The following is a 24,609-nucleotide window of genomic DNA, read 5'->3' on the forward strand; positions in this document are numbered from 1 at the left end:
TGAGGGGTAATTTTCAGCAGCCAATTAACTGACCAACCTGCAATCTTTGGGATGTGGGGGGAAACTGGAGCACCCGGAGGAAACACAAGCAGTCACAGGCAGAACGTGCAAACTCCACACAGACAGCTCTGGAAGTCAGGATCGAACCCGGGTCTCTGACATTGTGAGGCAGCGACTCAACCAGCTGTGCCACTGTGCTGCCACACTATTATCCACAGTTGTATTGTGCTGTGCCTCCAGCCGAAAGCTAATGGTTGGCTTCTATTATGAGAGTAATAGTCATTATGAGTACTACCTCTCTCGGTTATTCCGTTATTGTCACTTCAGTGTTTCTTTTTGCACTACTTCAGATTGCACTGCCACCTTTGCACCATTCTGTTGTTTTGCGCTCATTGTTGTATTTATTATTACCATGAATACTGTTTACTCCGCAAACAAGGAATTTTATTGCACCCTGGTGTATATGACAATGAACTAATCTGAATCTGCAGTAAAAATGTCTTCCTGCAATTATACAGGGCCTTGGTGAGTCTGCACTTGGAGTATTGTGAATAGTTTTGGTCTCCTTAACCAGAAGAGGATGAAATTGCTATAGAGGGAGTGTAGCAATGATTTACTGGACTAGTTCTAGGCAGGTGAGAGGTTATCTTTTGAGGAGAGATTGAGTAGACTGGGACTTTGTTCTCTTGACTTCAAAAAAATGAGAGGTGATCTCAATGAAACTTCTTACAGGGCTCGATAGGCTGGTGGGAGGCTGAGATGTTCAGAACCAGCGGTCACAATCCCAGAATAAGGAGTAAGGTGTTTAGCACGGAGATGAGGAGAAATTTCTTCACAGAGGGTGGTAAAGCTTTGTCCCAGACAGCTCATTGAGTTCAGATTCTGGATATTAAGGGATGAGGAGGTAGTGCTTTACCCTCCTTCCCAGCGGATACAGATGTTGGCAGGAATTGTGTTCGAAATGCAGGGGAGGTTGGGAGAGTGATGGGGTTGGGGTGGGTGGTGGTGTTTGCTGCTTGTTCATTTGAATATGTCATAGTCGTGCCATTGACCAAGTGGCTGGAGCACGGGGGGGGGGGGGGGGAGCATTAATGGAGTGCGGGGGGGGAGCGACCCCTAAGCTTGGTGTCATTGTTCCTGCTGGATGGTTGATGTTACTGGACCTGTGAGAGTCTCCCACTCCAGTGGGATGAATCCGCCCTGAACCACTGGAGACCTCAGCTCACCCCCGTCTGACAACCCCAGGAGGAAGGATGGTCCTCCTGAGGCTCCTGACAGAGGTCTTGGGTGACACGGCTGCAGGGACCAGACAGGGGCAGGACAACTGGGGGGGGGGGGGGAAGCAGGAGGACAACTGGGGGGCAGGACATTGCCCCAGTGGGCGGTAGGCCACTTCACACAGAGAGGGAGCAGCAGGGGTGTGGGAAAGAAGAGCAGAGGGGAGGGGCTAATGGTGAAGGAGGGGGAAGGGGGTAGAAGTTGGGAGGGAAGGGGAAAGGGGTAGAAAGGGGAGGGGAGAGGGAGACTGAGGGGGCAGTTTAGGGGAAGGGGTAGGAAGACTGGGTGGGTATCAGGGTGGAGGATCAGAGTGAGGAAAGGAGTGTGTGTGTAAGCTCATGTCTGTGTTCATGGTGTGTGGGTGCTCAGAGTCGGGAGTGGGGGCTCGGTCAGAATAGGGGTGGGGGGGTTCGGTCGGGGAGGTGGGGTTCAGTTTGCCCCGCTGCCCCTGCCCCTGGAGCCGGAGTCCGCCGCGGGATGGGAGGAGCCGCGCCCTGAGCCCTCCCTCCTCCCGCGGGCTGCAGCGACAGGCCCAGGTCCCGCGGGCCGGATGGCCTGGCAGTGCGGAAGCCGCTGAGCCCGGACCGTGCGAGCACCGAGCCCCGTATGACCCGCGGCCGGACCTGCGAGGCCCGGAGTCGGGATCGCTCGTCGCCTGGAGTCGAGGTAGTGAGTGCGAGCGCCGGGGAAGCAGGGGACAGGGCGCTGGGGAGGCAGGGGACAGGGCGCTGGGGAAGCAGGGGACAGGGCGCTGGGGAGGGAGGCGGCTCTGGCTCAGTGCGTGAGGAGATCGCTGCCCAGACTGGAGGAGAAACAGCTGGCCCGGGTCTCTCTGCATCCCCACCCCCATGGGAACTGTGTGGAGCCGCGTGTACTGAAGTGGGGCAAACTCTGGGCTCTGAATACCTACCCCTTCTACCTTCCCCTCCCCACCCCACCCCACCTTTCTCCCTCCCTTCCCTGTTTCAAACCAACCTCTTTGGCCAAGCTTTGGAGAATCTGCCCAAGTATCTCTCGAAGTGGCACAAAATTAAAGCTGTGGAGGTGCCCTAGGACAGCAGAAATGTCAGGGATGGATGGGTGGTGTTTTAAGGACAATGTTTGGCTCTCTTCAGTTTAGTTTGGTCAAGTCATTATTGCGGAAACCCATATTTCAAAAATCTGCCGCAGTGCTTAAGGAAGTCTTTCTTGTAGCCTGATCGAGCAACACATTAGCCCAGCCATGGGTTGTTGGGACAAGTCTCTTCCCTCACTCAGAGAACAGTCTATTTCCACCTCCTTATTTTATCCATCCTCTTGCACTTGGAGTTAAATTGTCATCGGAGCTATGAGTTGGGGACTCTCCCAAGGAAGATACAACCTACACAGCGTGTGGGAGGGAGCATCAGTTCATGACATAATGTGTGATGAGCAAACACAACAGGAGCCTCCTGGCTTAATGGTTAAAGAATGGTTCGCCCTGGCATTCTTCCCTCCAGGGACTTGGATCTGATTGAAATTGATGTCACAGGTAGGCTGGTGTTAAGTGGAAACACTTCCCTCTTGAGCAATATTGAGGGAACAATCTGGATCCACCTTCCTGTGTATAATTTGTTTATCAGGACACTGACACCCATCTCAGACCTGGAATCGGACATAGGTCATTTACCCCTTCAACCCTGCTCCATCATTCAGCTCAATCGTACCCCTGTTCCCATGTTTCTTCATATCACTTGATCCCTTTAATGGTGGTTGGTGGTGGGGTCCCATTGGAGATGCTTGGTGTGGCGGAGAATACCCCTTTCTGCCTTTCGCAGGGACCGATCTCTCCACGACTCCCTAGTTCATTCCTCCTCCCCACCCCCACCCCCACCCATCCAACTCCAACCCCAACCCCTGGAACTTTCCACTGCCCCCGCCATAGGGGCAACACCTGCCCCTACACCACCTCTATCCAAACAGTCCTTTCAGGTGAGACAGAGATTTACCTGCACCTCCCTTAATATCATCTGCTGCATTCGGTGTTCCAAGTGTGGCCTCCTCTACATTGGTGAGACCAAACGCATACTAGGTGACAGTTTCGCAGAACACCTGCGCTCTGTCCATAACTGTGACATGCATCTCCCCATTGCCAGTTACTTCAACTCCCCCTCCCACACTATCACAGATATGTCAGTCCTCGGCCTCCTCCACTTCCAGGAGAATTCCAAGCGCAAACTGGAGGAACAGCACCTCATTTTCCATCTTGGAACCTTGCAGCCTAATGGCATGAACATTGAAATCTCCCACTTTAGGTAAATCCCCCCCTTCCCCAACCACCCACCCCCATGCTTCTTCACTTTTTCCCTTTCCTAGCCTATTTTGTCCTCTCTCTTCTTACCTTTCACTCATCCCCCGATGGATCTGCTCACCCCTCCTCCCCACACCTGCCTATAACTATCTCTTACCTGAATCTACCTATCACCACCCTGTGCACACCCCGCCTCCCCTCTTTTGTCCACCTATCACTGCTCTGCTTTTCTTTCCTATATATTGGGCTTCCCCTTTTCCTATCTTCAGTTCTGAAGAAGGGTCCTGACCAGCAACGTTGACCGCCTGCTTTTCTCCATGGATGCTGCCTGGCTCGCTGAGTTCCTCCAGCATTGTCGTGTTTTTCATCTAGATTCCAGCATCTGCAGTCCTTTGTTTCTCTGCCATTGCCACTCATGTGGCTTCCTGGGATGGTCCAAACTTCAAGTGTTTAAGAAGCTTCTACTCAGGGATCAACCCCTCAATCCCTAATGCCGGAAGGACCTTAGACTCTAGTCCTTCTCCACAAAGCCTTTGCATTGGCTGCACCAAACTTCAGTGCACCCCTACACATGTACTCCTGCAACCTGGAGTATGCCAGTCAGCAGCATTCCCTTATGGCATTTCATTGTATTGGAATACCAACATATTTCGGACAGACCAAATTGTGTTCTTCACTAAGCTGGTGATCTTCCAGCAACACTTAATTTCTATCTTGGTATGCACCCCTGGGAACAACCCATAATATCAGAGAGTCCTCTGTTACACAACTACTTGGGATGAACCTCAACAAGGACCCTTGCATTCCTTTTCAGACCTTCCTTGCAAACACACAGTCCACAAAGAGTTCGGCAACAGTCTCGTCTTCATCCCAGCCGTCTCGAGGTCTCTGTGCATTGGGAGTGAAACTCCAACTGTTCAGGAAGGATCTGAAGGGGAGGGCCCCTCTCACTGACATCCAAGCAAGGTCTTGGTGCTTGTTAGTGAGTTCTGCTGATGAGGCATTCAGCCAATTGGTTTTGACAGTTTGCTCAGGGATCCCACAGGGGTGTCCTTCTCCTGTTGTGCCTGCAGGACAGTTCGTGCTGACCACTGACTGATGGGCTTGTGGTCAAAGGTGTTTTCCTGAAGGAACTTTTCGATGAAGGATGGGAAGTGCAGCAATGTGCAACTGAATGGCAATGAGGCCAGGCCCATCCTTCACAGCACCAAGGACAGGTAGAACTTCAGCACATAGTGCCACTTGGTGCTTGTATATTTTGGTTCTACGTACAGCTTGATTACAAACCTGTCCATAGAACTCGCCTGCCTGTGTAGACTTTCTGCCTTAAATGGGGATAGTTCCACTGGAGGAAAAATTCAACATCTTGTGCCCAATTAGCTTCGCATTTTTTTTTTAGCAATGACTTGATTGGTTGTTCTTTGCTGCTTTCCAGTTTGAAATTGGAAACCGTTTTGTTTAAAGGAAAGAGTAGCCTGATTTACAGCATGCTTCTACTTCATTGGGGCCTGCTAGATTAATTGTGATTCATTCAGTAAATGGTCTAATTTAAAATCCTCTGTTCTTCCTTCACTTTTCCCCAGGCTCACGGCCTTTGAAGAAGTGGTTTATAACACGCTGAGCACTTGGCCAGGATGGTGCATGCAGTGCTGGTTGACTTCTCGGATGTTCCCTCTGACTGCCTTCGTAAGTGGTTCTATCAAGCAATGGGTGCAATAAGCAAACACAGTCTGGCCTCAAGGACACAGGTGTTCTTGGTATCCAGCCAGAAGAATCCAGACGTTGCAAACACCAACACCAGGAGCTGCTTGCGCCAATTCACAGAGGAAATGGCCGTGCCAATGAGAAACCTAGAGGTCTTGGTAGAAAGCAGCTTTGCTGCCATCCTTTACTCTATCAAGCAGAAGGTTGATCAAGAGAACCTCAGTATCATTAAGGCCATCGTGTCCGCTGAGAGGAAAAGCACACTGGAACTTTATATTGAGCAGCTTTTTACCAGGGTTTACAAATTTTCATTTGAGACACTTGTGATAGACGGTGAAGGAGAAATAAAGCTGCAGCTGCCGGCTCCTTCCACGGAGGGACGCCCTCTCGCACGTCAGCAAGCAGATGACATCTGGCGGGACATCTGGATGTTTGTGGGACAGCTGGAAGGAGTCATGGGGCAGATTGTCATTCTCAAGTCTCTGCTGATATCAGGTATGCTATTATAAATAAAAGCAAGATGTTGGAACGGAAGCGCTGGATGATGTTATAATGCCAGGTGCTAGTATGTTCCTGTCAAAGTCGAGTTTATTGCCCTGCACAGGTGCAGTTTGGAGGTGTGCAACTGGCAGATATCCTGGACCATTGGATGTTACTGCTACTAATATGCCAACACACATTTAATTCACTTCTTTCAGATGTTACAAACTAATGTAATGTTTTTTCCAGTGAATCCGGTAAATTTAAAGAGACCCAGTGCGTTCAAACATTACCTGGGGAACCAGGTGCCTAACCAACAAGATTTCCAAATAGTCAGGTAGAGAGTTATCAGAGTGTCATTTGTATTAAACTACAATCATATACAGTGCTGGTGTTGAGATCTTGATAATAACCCAAAGTGATGTTAAAGGGAGCCTTGCCTTCTGAGATATTTATTAAATAAAAAATTGGTTTGATGTGCACTGCAGTACACACAGGTCTGGCATTGCAGGAAGTAAATAGGTTTCCCATGCTGTTACATGTGGCCATTTGTGATGGGGGCCAGTGGCAATTGTGCTGGTGATGAATGGGATGCAGAATTCACCAAATTTGAGATCTGGGGCTTATCTGTAAACCCAGTCAGATGCCCTGTAAGCCTGTTGGCTATCCAACAGCCTGGAACCTTTACTTAAGTGATCCTAGATCATTGGTTGTCACTGCAAGGAAGCTCACTAACTAGTCACAGATAGTGGGTATTGGGATAGATGTGTGGGCTGGGCTGAGAGGGTAAACTGTGGGCAGGTGAGCACACGACTTCCCTCATCAACCCTGGAAGTACAACAGGTTTTTAAACTGATGCCCCAGCAGTTGTCAAGCTGGTGAGATGTGACTCCTTTTCCAACAGAATCTGTCTCCTGTTGACTTCAAGGTACCGAGTCTTTGTCAACCCATGTGGGAGGAGTCTAGCAGGTACACCGCCCATTTATTGCCCATTCCCCAAATGCCTTTGAGAAGATGGCGGTGAGATGCTGCAGTGTTTCTGGTGAAGGCGAATGCTAATGAGGAGTGAGTTCCAGGATTTAGACCCAGCAACAACGAAGGACTGGTGATATATTTCCAAGTCAGGATGGTATGGGACTTGGAAGGGAACCTGCAGGTGCTAGTGTTCCCAAGTACCTGGTGCCCTTGTCCTTCTTGGTGATAGAGGTTGTGGGTTTGGGAGGTGCTGTCCGAGTAGCCTGGGTGAGTAACTCAAGTGCATTTTGTAGATGGTTCACATTGAGGTCACCATGCACTGGCGGCAGAGAGGAAGAATGTTTAGGGTGGTAGATGGGTGTCAATCAAGTGGGCTGGAAGGTGTTGAACTTCTTGAGTGTTGTTGGAGCTCCACTCACCCAGGCATGGAGAGTATTCCATCACACTCCTGACCTGTGCCTGGTAGATGAAGTTTCAAGCCAGAATTGGCACCAGTATAAGAGTGTTAGTACAGTGGGCTATATTTGCCCAGACTATTTCCATTATAAATCAGTAAGTGCTAGAAGAATGCAGCTTATGAAGTTAATATCAATGTGCGGCAACAGGAAATAAGATTTTAATTCATGTGAATTCCCCTTGTGAGACATGTGGATATGAAGTATTGAAATCATTGCTTTTGTATAAGTTATTTATGGAATTGTGATTATTTTATTTCCAAAGCAATAGTGGTGAGTAAATTACAAACTTTGGTGAATATTTCATTTGACTAAAACATTGATCAAAACTCATTACAGTTAAGGCAGCCCCATATTCCCAGACTGGTAAAGAAATAAACTTTCCTTAACTGCTTGTGAGTTCCAGAAGTGAGCAAAGATCTCACGGAGGTGTGTGATCAGGACATGTAACCACATGAGAAATAGGTGCACCACACTGTTCAGCCCATCTAGCCTGCTCCAGCCATTCCACAGTGCCCTGGCTAATCTCATCAAGGCCTCAGTTCCACTTTCCTGCCTACTTCCTATAACCCTTGACTCATCTAAACTCCAAGTATTCATCTCTGCCTCAAATGATTCAGCTTCCACAATTCCAGAACATTGCGTGGCCCTCAAAAAAGAAATTCCCTGTTATCTCCAGCTTATCCTGAGACCCGACCCCTTGTTCGGGATTCCCGGACCAGGGGAATCATCCTCTCAGCACCCACCCTCTCAATAAATTCCAGCAACACCTGCCAAATCTAATTCCTGTGCATAAATAAACTAAAAGCCGTCAGGATTTAATGTTTTTCAGTGAGTGGTTTGGTTACCACTTTCCTGTGAATTTTACATTATTGGTGCAGCACATGATTGGGTGGTATCAGTTCTGTGGAGATTCCTGGGCCTACTTTAGCTTGCAAACATATGAATTAGGGTCAGGGGCCGGCCACTCAGCCTCTCCAACCTGCTCCACCATTCAATAAGACAACTGCTGATTTGATTGTAACCTCATTGCCTCATTCTCGCCCAATATTCTCTGGTAATCTTTCATCCCCTCACTTATCTACCTCTGCCTTAAAAATATTCAAAGATTCTTCATCCACAGCTCTTTGAGGAAGAGAGTTCCAAAAATTCGTGATCTTCTGAGAGAGAAAATTTCACCTCATCTGTCTTAAGTGGGCAACCCTCAATTTTTAAACAGTGACTGCCTGATTTTAGGCTCCCACACAAAAGGAAGCCTCCTCTCTACATCCACCCTGTCAAGTCCCCTTAGGATCTTGTATGTTTCAACGAAGTTGCCACTCCGTCTTGAAACCTCCAGCGGAAGAACGGCTGCAGTTCCACCACCTTCTCAAAGGCATTTAGGGATGGGCATAATTGCTGGCCTTGAAGCCCAGATCCTGAAAAGTGAATGAATAAATAAGTAAACGCTGAGATCATCCCAAGCACTTGTAACACTTTCCCATGCTACCACAAGCGATGCACCACCTGTCCTTTCACCTCTCCAGTCTCCATCACTCAGGGACCCCAACACTTCTTCCAGATGAAGCAGTGAATCACTTGTACTTAAAACCATAAGAAATAGGAGAAGAATTAGGCCATTTGGCCCATCGGGTCTGTTCTGCCATTCCATCATGGCTGATTTTTTTCATCCCCATTCTCCCGCCTTCTCTCAGTAACCCTTAACCCCCCCCCCCCCCCACCAATCACGAACCTATCAATCTCTGTTAAATACACCCAATGACTTGGCCTCCACAGTCCTCTGTGCCAACAGATTCCACAGATTCACCCCCTCTGGCTGAAGAAATTCCCCCTCATCTCAGTTTTAAAGGGACGTCCCTTTATTCTGAGGCTGTGCCCTCAGATCCTAGACTCTCCTACTAACAGAAACATCCTCTCCACATCCACTCTATCCAGACCTTTGTGTTTCAATAGATCCCCCCTTATCCTTCTGAACTCTATTGTGTACAGGCCCAGAGCCATCAAATGTTCCTCATATGTTAATTCTTTCATTCTGGGGATCATTTGTGTGAACCTCCTCTGAACCCTCTCCAGGGCCAGCACATCTTTCCTTTGATACGCGTCCCAAAATTGCTCACAATATTGCAAATATAGCACTTCTGCCAACATAGTGTACTGAAGTCTGTGTTCTCAATGTGGTTTCCTCTATGTTGGAGATACCAAAACAGATTGGGTGATGGCTTTCCAGAACGCCTCCATTCAGTCCACAGGGGTGATCTTCCAGTTGCCTGTGCCTTTAATTCTCCATCCCACCCCCAGTCTGATCTGTGTCTTTGGCCTCGTACGCTAAGTCCAACAGTGCTGAGTGGTTACCTGGACAGCCTTGGTCTCCACCATAACACAGATATTCCCTTTGTTCTCTTCACCCTCTCATTCTCCCACTATTCCAGTTCTGAAGAAGGGTCATTGACCTGAAGCAAGGACTGTTTCTCCCTCCACAGATGCTGCCTGACCTGCTGAGTGCTTCCAGGAGTTTCTGTTGTATCTTTACATCCTTGTGTCCTCTTACTTTCCTACTGACCTTGTATCATCAGCAAATTTAGCGTCATACTTTCATTGCCTTCATCCAGGTCACTTACATAAACTATAATAAATCAAGGCCCTGGACCAATCCCTGTAGCACTCATTACATCTCGCCAATGAGATAAAGACATATGTACCCCTAGTGTTTGTTCCAGTTAGCCAACCAATCATCTCTCCGTGCCAGTGTTACTTCCAACACCACAAGCATTTATTTTCCTCAGTCGTCTTTTGATGAGACACTTTATCTTTCACCTAATTTTAATAAAAACCTAAGAAAATTTGAATAGAAGTAGGCCACTCAGCCCCTCAAACCTGCCCTGCTTCCCTATATGCTCATGAATAATCTGTGCTGAGCCTCATCTCCTCCTCTATGGCAGGGGAAGTATCCTCCCTCGTATCTCCCCTGGCAAGTCCTCTGAGAATTTTCAATGAGGTATTCTTCTAAACTCTGCAGAATAAAAGTGCCGCCTAATCAAATCTGTCCTCCAGAGTTAAAGTTGAGTTCATTGCCATATGCTCAGGTACATGCATGCACAGGTGCAATGATAAACTTACTTTCAGCAGCATCACAGGCACATAGCATCAGATAAACAGCATTCACTAGAAAAACATAAATATAAATGATAGACCCATCATTCCAGGAACCAGGAATCTGTTGCACTCCCTCTACAGCAGAGTATGTCCTCCTTTAGGTACAGAGAACAAAATGCAGAGAGTATTCCAGGTGTGGTCTCACCAAGAATGTTTCTGATTGCAGTGAGATGTCTGTGCTCCTGTACTCAACCCCGCTTGCAATGAAGGCCAACAGACCATTTGCCCTCCTGATTGCTTATTGTACCTGCAGCTTAAACATCCCTAATGTTCAGTTACAAGGACTTCAACAGGATTTGTATAGATCAATGTAGTGTAAAAGGTCATGGCTGTCATGTGACCATGACTACACTGACCCCTCCGGCTGGGATGACACCATTGAGCACATGGCCGAAAGCGACACCACTGTCAATCAAGGTTTAGCTCCAGCCCATTAGGTAAACACCTTTGTCCTTGCCGGACCACCCAGCCCCCCAGCAGTATAAAAGTGGTTCTCTCTCTCTCTGTCTCTCTGAGGATGTTGAGGTAAGCTGTGCACTACTCCAGGGCAGTTAGTTAAGGACTCCCGAGACCAAAGAGCCAATGTTTGTCCAGAATCAGGGTGTTCATACATCGTATTGTTTATTCCTTGATCATTTGTAACCAGTTATTGTGTGTGTGTGTGTGCGCGCGCGCGCGCGTGCGCGCACCTCACCCTTGTTGCGATTCCCTTCACGTTCGCGATCTCCTGCTTGAGAGTGTGCGAGTGTGCATTTGTTCCTTTCCATTCTGTTCCCGCGTCTGTCTTTGTAAATAAAATTCTCCTTTTTGAAGTACAAAGACTGTGTGTCCAGATATCTCTGTCTTTAAGATCCAAAAGAACCTTTCTCACAACAATCAGTTCTTGATGGATGGCATGTACATGGGGGCTGATGGTCAGTTTCCGTGCCCTGTGACTCTATTAGTATTGGGCATTTTAGAATCTAACTGCACCCCAACATCTTTCACTTGAGAGTAATAGCGAGGTTCAGGTATGTATTAAAGACTATCCTTGGGTTATGAACAGCTTCCATTTTTACAGATGTCCATAAGTCAGAAAGTACATAAAATCACTTGAAATGATAACCCTACCTGCACAGTATTGTAATGAATGGTGTTGATAAGGGCCAGTTAACATGAACATTTATTTAGTGTCTTCCCCTGCCTCGCTACAATGGTACAGAATCAGGTTGTCCCATGCTCAAAGGCTGGTTTCAATGGGCTAGAGGTATCAGTGGATGTTACATTGTTTAATAGAGTATTGTTGCACAAGTATCAATAGAAGCGATTGCTTGTCTGTTTCCAAAGCAACTCTCTGAAGTGGCTTCCCGCAATGAAACTGGCTGTCTGTGTTCTTAAGAGACATTGGCATCTGATTACTGTGGGGAGGTTACAGGAATTTTTTTCTGATACTGGTTCTCATTTGAATTTATACAAGCTCGGTCGTCTGCACAGGGTGTCCATAAGTCGGGCGTTTGTAACCCAGGGAGGGCCTGTATTTTGTTTCCAAATTTTTTTTTATAATTAAACAGATTTATTTCTTCATGGCTTCACCACCCGAACTGGTGGCATATCCTACTTACCAGGCATGAGCTCCTTAAACCTCTTCAGCAGCTTGAAGCGAAGGGACCCCGTGGCTGTGGTAAATGAAAATATCCAGCGCTTGGCCCGGAGTGCCAGCTTTAACACGCAGGCCTTCTACCTTGCCAAGGTAAGGTATTTACCTTTACCTTTCCGGGCTGCTGTTGTAGACCTGCTCTCATAGTGCTTAAAACACAGAAGGCATGTAAGTAGGGATGGAAGACTCGTGTTAACGGATGGGCAGTTCAATTAGTTTTCCTTTTCACAGAGTCAGACAACAGGGAAAGGGCCCTTCAGCCCACCAAGTCAACCATCTACACTAATCCCATGTTATTCTCCCCACATTCTCATCAACTCCACCCAGATTCCACCACTTGTCTACACACGAGGGACAATTCACAGCAGCCAAATAACCTACCAACCCACACGTCTTTGGGATGGGGGAGGAATCTGGAGCACCTGGGGGAAATCCGCGCAGTTGTAAACTCCACACAGACAGCAGCGGAGGTTGTCATTGAACCCGGCTCTCGGGCTGTGAGGCAGCTACCGAGAAGGCTCAGTCACTGAGTACATTCAATGTGGCGATGGATCGACTTTTGTTCACTCGGGGAATCAGAGGATTGAGCGAGTAAGTAGACAAGATAGAGAATCACCATGAACTTATTGAAGAGAGGAACAGCCTTTGGGGACAAAATGTCCCACCCCCTCCCCCCTTCTATTTCATGTGTCTGCAGTCTCCACCTGACCTCATTGCCTAAAAAAGTGGTGGAGACAGAAACCTTTGCCACATTTTAAATGTAGTTACCTGCAACAGACTGAAAACAGGGAAGTGAAAGCAACCTATCAGCATGTCCAGGATGGGCCAAATGGCCTCTCCCACAAAAGGTAGAACAAGGATGAAACACCCCTTTTTAGAAGGTGAGCAACATCTTGCCTCTGAAACATCCCAAGGCACTTCACGGAGATGTTACTAAGCAAGTTGAGTGTGCACTCTGGCATATAAGGAGAAATTAGGGCAGGTGACTGAAACCTTACTCAAAGGGATAGGTGTCTTAAAGGAGGAGCAAGAGATGAGAGTGCAGGTGGCCCAAGGCAAGGCTTCAGAGGCTGATGCATCAAGGCCAGGGTTGGCAGACCCTCCAGCTTGGAGGGTTGTAGGGTTGGAAGTGGTCCGAGGGAGTGATGACCCCACAGAGACATTCAAGGCATTGCCAGGTGGAGCCACCAAGTAGGCCAGAAGGCTTGGGGTGAGGGCTGGGGTGAAGCAGAAGCAGAGAGTTGGGTGAGGATGGACAGTAACGGGGCTGTGGATACCCTGGCCAGCCTGGAATTACATTGCAAATTAAATTTAAGTGCAAAGAAGATTTTCAAAGATGTTGCCAGGACTCGAGAGCCTGCGTTTATAGGGAGAGGCTGGGCAGGCTAGAACTTTATTTGCAGGAGACATGAGGGGCAACCTTATAGAGGTGTATAAATTCATGAGGCGTATAGATAGGGTGAATGCACACAGTCTTTTTCCCAGGGAAAGGGAACCAAAAAATTAGAGGGCATGGGTTTAAGGTGAGAGGTGAAAGATTTAAAAGGAACCTGAAGGGCAACTTCTTCACCCAGAGGGTGGTCAGTATATGGAACGAGCTGCCAGAGGAAGTGGTTGAGGCAGGTACAATAATAACATTTGAAAGACATTTGGATCAGTAGATGGATAGGAAAGGTTTAGAGGGATATGAGCCAAATGCAGGCAAATGGGATGGGTTTAGATGGGTGTTTTGGTTGGCATGGATCAGATGATTGGAGATAATCAGTTAATTGATCAGATTACATGATCAGATCATGTAACAGAAGGACCTGTTTCCATGCTGTGTTTCTCTATGACTCTAAATACTCTGCAGGACTCGCTGTGGTGTGTGCTTCATGTCCACAAGGGGAGGGGATTGGACCAGATCCCGTGACCTTAAGAACGCCAGAAGTTATCAGGCAAACATCACCTGCCTCACTGGTAGAACCAGAATACCCCCTCCCTGACCCCAGTGGCTCTGTTAAATGTGAATAGCTGATGGTGATTTGTGAACTTCTTAAATCCTGAAACAGCTCAGGTCCCAGATCTGTCAGCACCCCAAACCTGTGGTAATCCTGACAGCACTGGTGACCAGAAACAGGAGCCACACCAGACTAGTCCTCAGGTTTCCTCACAACCATGGAGACGAGCTCAAACACCAAATACTTCTTGTCCACTGGGTCTTGAGAAATTCTGGGGGGAGAGGAGTCATTGGGTTGGGCATGGGGTTTTGGAGAGGGACGCAAGGTAGTGCTGGTACCTTCAGGAAGACCACCACTCTTTCAACAACTCTAACGTTCTAGTTTTGAGCTGTTTCTTTTAATTGGATGCACTTACTTGGAGTTGCCTTCAGTGTTTGGATGTCACGAGCAAGGATTGCTCCAAACTAATGTAACCAGTTAACACAGAGTCCGTGTTTGGGGCTGGGACCCTCCTCTCAAGTAAAAGCCATAACCAGCTTACAAGTGACTTGCAGGTGGGTAACTGCCCCCCCCCCCCCCCCATTCTGGTAAATCCTTGCATCTGAAATTCAGAATAGTGCAGGTGCTGAAAATCTGAAATAAAAACAGATAATATTGGAAACACTCAGCAGGTCAGGCAGCATCTGTGGAGAGAGAAACAGTTAACAATTCAGCTCTGGGCCCCTTTATTGCTCTTCCCTCAGCCCCATAAATCAAATATAACAGGTCCCATGAGCTGAAAAAATATCTGGCTGCCAATGTGAAGGTAGGTCAATTGCAAAGCCCAAGTCAGCCAATCCCAGCTTTTTATTAATTTAGAACACTACAGCACAGTACAGGCCTTTTGGCCCATGATGTTGTGCCAACCTTTTAGCCTACTCTAAGATCAATCTAACCATTCCCTCCCACATACCCCTCTGTTTTTCTATCATCCATGTGCATATATAAGAGTCTCTTACATGTCCCTAATGTATCTACCTCTACCAGCACCCCTGGCAGCACGTTCCACGCAGCCACCACTCTCTGTGTGTAGTTGTGTGTGTAAAAGAAAATTACCTCTGATATCCCCTGTGTACTTCCCTCAAATCACCTTAAAGTTATGCCCCCTCGTGTTAGCCATTTCCACCCTGGGAAAAAGTCTCTGACTGTCCACTCGATCTATGCCTCTTATCACCTTGTACACCTCTATCAGGTCACCTCTCATCCTCCTTCGCTCCAAAGAGAAAAGCCCGAGCTCACTCAGCACGCTCTCCAGTCCAAGTAGCATCCTGGTAAATCTCCTCTGCACCCTTTCTAAAGCTTCCATATCCTTCCTGTAGTGAGGCAACCAGAACTAAACACAATGTTTACTGATATTTCCTGCATTGTGTTAGAGTTCCTGTAACCTCTCTTCAATATTCACTGCATTACGTATATGTTTGGAATTTGCTGATATTCTGATGAGCCATTGGCTGTGGTTACGTTTGTCTGTGGTTGACCCGGTAACAGGTGAGCCATGGCAACACCATCTGGACCATTGGGAAGACTGAGCCCCAAAACTACGATGGAATTGTGACCAACCAGAAAGGCGTCACTATAGCAGCACCGGGAGCAGACTGTATCCCTCTCCTGTTTGCGGATCCTGTACAACAAGCATGTGGAGCAGCCCATGCAGGTAACATTAGGTTTAAATTCCCGTTTACTTTGGGATTAGGAGCAGGATAGACCACCCAGCCCTCGAGCCTGCTCCACCATTTAACATGGTTGCGACTGATATGATTGCAACCTCAGACTTTCACCCCTCCACCCCTGGAGATAGAGAGCCTAATGACATGTTGTCATTGACAACAACCTTTCCCCCAATGTCAGCAAAACAAAAGAGCTTGTCACCTACTTCAGGAAGGGAGCCAGTGTACATGCTCCTGTCTCCGTCAATGATGCTGAGGTCGAGAGGGTTGAAAGCTTCAAGTTCCTGGGAGTGAACATCACCAATAGCTTGTCCTGGTCCAACCACATTGACACTATGGCCAAGAAAGCTCACCAGCACCTCTACTTCCTCAGGAAGCTAAAGAAATTTGGCATGTCCCCTTTGACCCTAACCAATTTTTATCGATGCACCATAGAAAGCATCCTATCCAAATGCGCCACAGCTTGGTATGGCAACTGCTCTGCCCAAGACTACAAGAAACTGCAAAGAGTTGTAGACACAGCTCAGCACATCACAGTAACCAGCCTCACCTCTATGGACTCCATCTACACATCTCGCTGCCTCGGTAAAGCAGCCAGCATATTCAAAGACCCCACCCACCACAGACATTCTCTCTTCTCCCTGCTCCCATTAGGCAGAACATACAAAAGTCTGAAAGCACGTACCACCAGGCTCAAGGACAGCTTCTATCCTGCTGTTATAAGACTATTGAACAGTCCCCTAGTATAAGATGGACTCTTGACCTCACAATCAACCTCGTTATGACCTTGCACCATATTGTCTACCTGCACTTTCTCTGTAACTGTAACACTTTATTCTGCATTGTTATGGTTTTCCCTTGTACTACCTCAATGCACTGTTGTAATGAAATGATCTGTATGGATGGCATGCAAAACAAAGTTTTTCACTGTACCTCGGTACATGTGACAATAAACCAATTTACCAATTTAAAATATCCAAAGACTGCTTCCAACACCCTTTGAGGAGGAGAGTTCCAAAAAGCATTCATCCTCTTAAGAGAAAAAAAAACCTGTTATTCTTAATTAGTAACCCCTAGATCTAGATTCTCCCACAAGAGGAAGCACCCTCTCCACATAAACCCTGTCAAAACCCCTCAGGATCTCACATGTTTCAATCAAGTCCCTTCTCTTCTAACGACAAGCCTAGCCCGTCTAACTTTTCCTCAGGAAACAACCTACCCATTCCTGGTATTCTGATAAACACGGAACTGCTTCCAATACAGTTACATCCTTCCTTGGATAAGGAGACCAATACTGATGCGGTACTCCAGATGTGGTCTCACAAGAGCTCTAAACTGTAATAAATGATAACTTTCTGTCAGCTTTCCTAATTACTTGCTGTACCTGCTTTGATTCACTCATCTGATTTCACTGTATTTTGGAGCTCTGCATTCTCTTATCCTTCTCTATTCTTTGATTCTTTAACTTTCCTGTCAAAACAGATAATTTCATGTCTTAAAATTTATTAAACTTTATTTATACATCACAGTAACAGGCCCTTCCAGCCCAATGAGCCCACGCCGCCCAATTTCACCCATGTTAACTTACTAACCCGTACGTCTTTGGAATGTGGGAGGAAACCAGAGCACCCGGAGGAAACCCATGCAGTCATGGGGAGAACGTACATGTTCCTTACAGACAGTGACAGGAATCGAACCCCAATCCCTGGCACTGTAATAGCGTTACGCTAACTGCCATGCCGCCCCACAATCTTGTTTTCCCACAAGAAGTTCCATCCTTGCTCTACCTATCATTGGTTCCAGTGGCAATTGCTGGCTCCCGGTTCAAAGTTCAGACTGCACCATTTTTGCCGTCCCTTCCTAATGCCCCTCCCTGAGGATTCACTAAGTTAGATTATTGGAATCCCTGATCTATGATGTCACTGAGCAATTGGTAATTCTTTATGGCAAGTAAGCCCAGTTTACTGCATTATTCCTTTCTTGGGGGTGGGGGGATGGTCCCTGTTAAAATAGTTTCATCTGATAGTTCATTGAAATAGCTGATGAAATGTATGGCACAGGAGAGGCCATTTGGCCCATTGTGTCCATGCTGACAGGTTGCTACCACTTCCCAGTTTTCAAAGTCATAGAAGTTGACTTTATTGCCATAGGCACAAGTACATGCATGCACAGATGCAATGAAAAACTTACTTGCAGCAGTATCACAGGCACATATAAAATTATACACAATTTTTACAAGAAAGAACACAATTAGAACAAAGTCCATTTTAGTGATACAGTCATACAGTGTGGAAACAGGCTTTTCGGCCCAACTCGTCCTTGCCGACCATGGTGCCCACCAAGCCAGCCAGTCCCATGTTTGGTCTATATCCCCCTGAACCTTTCCTATCCATGTACCTGTCCAAGTGCCTTTTAAATGTTGTTAATGTACCTGCCTCAACCACTTCCTCTGGCAGCTCATTCCATACAAGTACCACCCTCCTGAGGTCCCTTTTGAATCTTTCACCTCTCACTGTCAACCTATAGTTTTTAGGTATCCTTTTCCTGGGAAAAAGACTGTGTGAGTTCATCCTATCTATGCCCGTCATGATTTTATACACCTTTATAAGGTCACCCCCCAATCTCCTACGTTCCAAGGAATAAAGTTCTAGACTGCCCAACCTCTCCCTATAACTCAAGCCCTCAAGCCCTGGCAGCATCCTCATAAGTCTTTCCTGCACTCTTTCCTGTCTAATGACGTCCTTCCTATATCATGGCGACCAAAACTGAACACAATACTCCCAAGTGCGGTTTCACCAGCGTCATGTACAACTGCAATATGACATCCCAACTCCTATACTCAATGTCCGGAGTAGATAACTACATTTGGAATGTGCCGAGGGTTTCTGTCTTCAGCACCCTTCAGACAGTGAGTTCTAGGCCCCCAGCACTCTGAGTTCAATGGAATGAGTCACAGCTGACACAACTACCTAGTGCCTTCCCAATTGAGAATGAATGTCTAGGCAAGTTTATGCATCAATATCCTATTGCAACTCTATCCCCATCCTTCAGTTTGTACCTGACTGGAGTATGCCAGCCAACTTCTGTACATTCCTCTCTCTAACTCATTGACGAACATAATGAGGCCCCAAAATCTCTTGAATTGAGTCTGGAAAATAAAATTCCAGAAACCTGTGGAATGTATCCCCTTGCTCAGGATTTATTTTCCAGAGCTGGTATGCTGAACGTACAATTAATGTTTCACTAAAGGCTCGTGTGATTTTTTTAATTGATGTGAGATGGCCATGAATGATCACATGGTGCGATGTTGAGGAACGGTATATAACCAAATTTTGATCAAAAAATATTCGGTTAGGATAAGTCAGGGACTGTGGGTTTGTGTCAGAAGTGCTGATGTGCAGAGTGGCCCAGGCGTGGGCTGGGAAACCTGGGTTGGGTAGCTCGTCCATAGCCCCTGAATATGGCTCTTCCTGGGACCTTCCAACTTGATTGCAGCCCATGTTGAAGGAATGCCCCACCATACTCCCTGACCTCCTTCACCAGCACTCTGACCCAAGCTTCAGGGCCTTGATCTTCCCAGGGCCTTGATCCCCCCCAGGCCCTCATCCCCACCAGGACCCGTTTTACTTCACCATGGCACAGGAAGGATCGTTCTGTGTCTAAGGCTCTGGAACTCTGCAAAGGTGGGTGCTCACAGCAAAGGCAACTGTTGGTTGGCTGGGAATTCTGCATTTAATGTCTCTTCCCAGGAGCTGAACGGTTTTAAGGTTGAAGGCTTAGGATGGCTGGCTACTACCCAGTAAAGTCCAAAGAGGCATTCCTAACCATCATTCCTTGATGGAAATTGTTCTGACACATTCCCAGTCAACGTTCCTGACAGATAACTTTCCCTGGCATATTCCCAACAATATTCCTTGATGAAATCCCAGCCAACTTTCTCGACAGGCAATGTTCCCTCACATTTTCCCAACCAATATTCTCAGTGTACGTTCTTTAACAATGTTCCCTGACACATTCCCAGCAATGTTCCCTGACGCATCACCAACAACGTTCCCCAACAGACTACGTTCCATGACAGAATCCCAGCCAGTTTTCCCTGATGACAGGATGGCCATTTGATACTGCGGCACATCTGGCCATCTTGTAGCAGAGTTGCTGCCTTTAGATGTTGCTGGGAAGTGGATGTGCCTGAAGACTATGGGGCCCAGGAATTCTGTGGGTGAGGGCAGGATCTTCCCTGGGTGCTGAAAGGCAGCACCTTGCTGAGCAGGACACAGGTGCCCAACTGTGGTAGGGGGTCCACCACTCCCCAGCAGTTGTACCATTCGTCACAAAAGCAAGGAAAGCACCCGCAACCTGTTCAATGCAGTCTGATATTTGCCTCTTTGGATCGAGCAGCAGGGAGGGGTCGATTAAACCAGGCCTGGGCTCCCATTAACGAACCAGGTTTCTGAAATGCTCTCATTGAATGTGGGGCCAGGAGGAGGGAAGAAATTCTCTGAAACCAGCATGTGTGCCTTTCCCACCCTCCAGTCACGTGATGACAGGAGCTACAGGAGCCTGAAGACCCAGACCTCAAGGTTCAACAACAGCTGCTTCCCCACTGCTATCAGGTTCTTGAACTGACCTGAAAAACCCTGACACCACCTCAGTCTGTATTTCTGTATTAACTCTCTCAACTTGCACTGATGTCATTATGTTTAGTTTGTTGTTATTTTTGTGCACGTGTAAGTTATGCATAATTTACGTGAATTAAAGTTTATGGTACGCTTGCAATGTACTGTGCTGCTGCTGCAAAAAACTAATTTTCATGGCATCTATTCCCTGTGTATGTATGCCTACAACAATAAACTTGAACTTGATGCTCCCCTCCTCTCCCATTTTCCCAGGCTCCTGCGCTCCTCCTATCACTCCCACCCACTCCCCCTCCTGCACCCAGTGATAGAGTCATAGAGTTGTACAGCACGAAAATAGGCCCTTCGGCCCAACTGGTCCATGCCAACCAAGATTCCCGTCTCAGCTAGTCCCATTTGCCTGCATTTGGCCCATATCCCTGTAAATTTTTCCTATCCATGTAACTGTCCAAGTGCCTTTTAAATGTTGTTAATGTATCTGCCTCAACCATTTCCTCCGGAAGCTCGTTCCATATATGGACCATCCTCTTGGTGAAAAGGTTGCCCCTCGGGTTCCTATTAAATCTCTCCCCTCTCACCCTAAACCTAGGACCTTTACTTCTTGATTCCCCAACCATGGGAAAAAGACTGTGTGCATTCACCCTATCTCTGCCCCTCGTGATTTTATTCACCTCTATAAGGTCACCCCTCATTCTTCTACGCTCCAATGAAAAAAGTCCCAGCCTGGTCAACCTCTTCCTCTAACTCAGTCCCTCGAGTCCCGGCAGCGTCTTTGTAAATCTCCTTTGCACTCTTTCCAGCTTAATGGCATCTTTCCTACAGCAGGGTGACCAAATCTGAACACAGTATTTCAGAAGAGTCCTCTCCTCTTCTGCTCCACCATGGCCTCCTCTCCTTCCCCCATCCCACATCCAGTGCTTAGTTCATTGCTCCTGCAGCCTCTCTAACCCATCGCCTGGTCTCTCATCAGCCACTCTCCCAACCCCCCCCACCCACCCACCTCCAACTATCACCCTCACCCCTCTACACCACCACCCAGGCAGTCAACGAGATTCTACCTCACTGAACAGGCGCTGTGTTCACTCTCCCCCCTCAGGATGGAAGGGCACCCTAGCCGGGGTTGCCATGGCGACGGTCAACACAATGGTGGCTGAGTTTGGTAGCAGCGTGAAGGATGTCCTGGTGGTGATGGGCCCCTCCGTGGGGCCGTGCTGCTTCACGCTTCACCAGGAGGCAGCCCGAGAGTTCATGGCCATAGACCCTCAGTGCGTGGGAGAGCCCAGCGCTTCCCGTCCGCATGTTGACCTCAGGCGAGCAACAAGGTGAGTGTGGACCCTCCAATGTTCTCCAAACCCCATCATTTTAAGTGGAACACCTCAGACATTTTTAGATAGAGTCCTACAGCTCGGTAACAAGCCCTTTGGCCCGTCGAGTCTGTGTGGACCAACAACTGCCTATTTGCATGAATCCTATTGTAATCCCATTTTTATTCTCATCATCTCCTCCCAGGTTCCACCACTCACTCACGGCAATTTACCTACTGTACCAACCTGCATGTCTTTAGGATGTGGGAGGAAATTGGAGCATCTGGATGAACCCACAGGGAGAACGTACTAACTCCCCGGGTCTCTGGTGCTGTGAGGCAGCGGTGCCACCATGCCACCCCCAATATAGTTTTATAGTTGACGCATATTTAATCTGGCCTTGTGAGTGGGTGGATTTAGAATGGGAGCCCTCAGCACAATGTTCCCTTCTTCTTCCCAAGGACCTTGCTGGAACGTGGAGGGATTCTACCGGAGAACATAAGCGACAACTCAACAGGCAGCAGAGACACGGAGGTGACGCTTTGCACTGTGTGCCATCCTGACTTGTTCTTTTCATATAGTCGAGATGGAAACAACTTCGGGACACAAATTGGCTTTATCTCTGTTAGAAGCCATCTGTAATCCATACAGGTAATTGGTCTCTCTTGGCAGTCAATATAAAACATAGAAAAGTACAGCGCAGGAATAGGGTCCTCAGCCCACGATGTCTGTACTGACCATGATGCCAATTTAAACATCTGTCTGTCTGCACATGGTTCGTATCCCTCCATTCCCTGCCTGTTCATGTGCCTATCTAAATGCCTCTTAAACATTGCTGTCATATTTGCTTCTATCACCTCCCCTGGCAACCTGTTCCAGGCACCCACCACTCTCTGTGTTTAAAAAAAACTTGCCTCATAACTGTCCTTTCCCCCTCTCACCTTAAACCTATGCCTTCTAGTGTTTGACAGTTGGAAAAAGACTCTCTCTACCCTATCTATGCCTATCATAGTTTCTTAAACTTCTATCAGTTCACCCCTCAGTCTCCAACGCTCCAGAGAAAACAGTCCAAGTTTGTCCAAGCTAATTCTCTCTAATCCAGGCACCATCCTGGTGAACCTCTTCTGCACCCTCTGTAAAGCCTCCACACCCTTCCTGTAATGCAGTGACCAGAACTGCACACAATGCTCCAAATGTGGCCTAGCCAAAGTTTTATATAGATGCAACATTACTTCCCGACTTTTATACTCAACACCCCAACCGATGAAGGCAAGCATGCCATATGCCTTCTTTACCATCCTACCTACTTGTGTTGCCACTTTCAGGGAGCTATGGACTTGAACCCCAAGATCCCTCCGTACATCAATGCTCCAGAGGATCCTGCCATTTATGGTAAACTCTCCTCTTACATTTGACCTACCAACGTGCAACACTTCACGTGTCTGGATGAAAGTCTGTCTGCCATTTTTCTGTCTATATCCTGCTGAATCTTTTGACAACCTTCCTCAGTGTCCATGACTCTGCCAACTTCTGTGTCATCTGCAAACTTTCTAATCAGCCCACCTACATTTTCATCCAAATCATTTACAAATATCACAAAAAACAGAGATCCCAGCGTTGATCCAGATGTGAGTAGATCATATCCCTAAGAATCCAATAATTTCCCCCACCACTGATATAAGGCTCACTGGCCGATAATTTCCTGGTTTGTCCCTATTATCCTTCTTAAATAGAGGAACAACGCTGGCTATTCTTTGGTCCCCTGGGACCTCACCTGTGGCTAAAGAAGATAAGATAAGATATCTTTATTAGTCACATGTACATCGAAACACACAGTGAAATGCATCTTTTGCGTAGAGTGTTCTGGGGGCAGCCTGCCAGTGTCGCCACGCTTCCGGCGCCAACATTAGCATGCCCACAACTTCCTAATCCGTACGTCTTTGGAATGTGGGAGGAAACCGGGGCACCCAGAGGAAACCCACGCAGAAACGGGGAGAACGTACAAACTCCTTACGAACAGCGGCCGGAATTAAACCCGGGTTGCTGGTGCTGTAATAGCGTTATGCTAACCGCTGCACAACTGCTCCGTCAGTTTTGAATGATAGTTTGAAACCTGGATGTCACTGGCAAGGCCAGAATTTATTGCCCTTGAGAAGGTGGTGGTGAGCTGCCTTCTTGAACCACTGCAGTCCTTCTGGTGAAGGTGCTCCCACTGTGGTGTTGGGGAGGGCATTCCAGGATTTGGACCCAGTGACAACGAACAGACAGCGATTTATTTTCTCCCAAGTCAGGATAGTGTGCAATTTAGAGGGAGCCTGCAGGTGGTGGTGTTCCCCTGCACTTACTGCCCTTGTCCTTGCTGGCAGAGGTCATGGGTTTGGGAGCTCCTATCGGACCAACCTAGGTGAGCAACTGCAGTACATTTTGTAAATGGTTCACACTGCAGCCACTATGTGCTAGTGGTGGAGGGAGTGAATGTTCAGGGTGGTGGATGGGGTGTCAATCAAGTGGGCTGCTTAGTCCTGGGTGGTGTCAAGCTATATGAGAGTTGTTGGAACTGCACTCATCCAGGAAAGTGGAGAGAATTCCATCACACTCCTGACTTATGCCCTTGTAGATGGTGGACAGGATTTGGGTGATGGGGGAGAGTCACTCACTGCAGGATACTCGGCCTCTGACCTGCTCATGTTGCTACGGTAATCATGTGACTGGTCCAGTTCAGTTCCTGGACAGTGGTGATCTCCAGGACATTGATGGTGCAGGAATTGGTAATGGTAATGGCAAGGATAGTTTGACTCTCCTGTTGATGCTCGTGGTCAAAAGTGACAGCGAAGGTTTGTTTTTCAGGAGTTGACCTGCCGAATCGATGACTACTACAGATGACTGAATTCAGCCTATGGAATGTACCTGGTCTTTCATCTACCTTCTTCAGGAAGTGCCTTCATCTACAGCAGCTATTGTAAACGGACTTTTAAAATCATATTTATAAAACACATCCATGATATTTGCACAAGTTTTAGTATTTATGGAAGAACAGACTTTTTATGGCTTTAGGAGTGTTTTTGGTCAGTGACT

General features: G+C 47.5%; 1 protein-coding gene across 2 annotated transcripts; it reads left to right on the top strand.

Moving 5' to 3' along the window:
• Positions 1 to 1,711: 1,711 nt before the first annotated feature.
• On the top strand, positions 1,712 to 24,609 carry lacc1 (laccase (multicopper oxidoreductase) domain containing 1). 2 transcript variants are annotated; one of them, XM_052014090.1, is made up of 7 exons: positions 1,712 to 1,947; positions 5,131 to 5,746; positions 11,865 to 12,043; positions 15,418 to 15,583; positions 21,327 to 21,552; positions 21,996 to 22,185; positions 24,382 to 24,609. In XM_052014090.1, the coding sequence occupies exons 2-6, from the start codon at positions 5,182 to 5,184 to the stop codon at positions 22,174 to 22,176; spliced, it is 1,317 nt and encodes a 438-aa protein (XP_051870050.1). In that variant the 5' UTR covers positions 1,712 to 1,947; positions 5,131 to 5,181; the 3' UTR covers positions 22,177 to 22,185; positions 24,382 to 24,609. The 2 variants fall into 2 exon arrangements, with proteins under 2 accessions (XP_051870050.1, XP_051870049.1); XM_052014089.1 differs by having other exon boundaries at positions 1,712 to 1,944.

This window comes from Pristis pectinata, chromosome 4 (genome assembly GCF_009764475.1).
Source record: "Pristis pectinata isolate sPriPec2 chromosome 4, sPriPec2.1.pri, whole genome shotgun sequence".
Lineage (NCBI taxonomy): Eukaryota > Metazoa > Chordata > Chondrichthyes > Rhinopristiformes > Pristidae > Pristis > Pristis pectinata.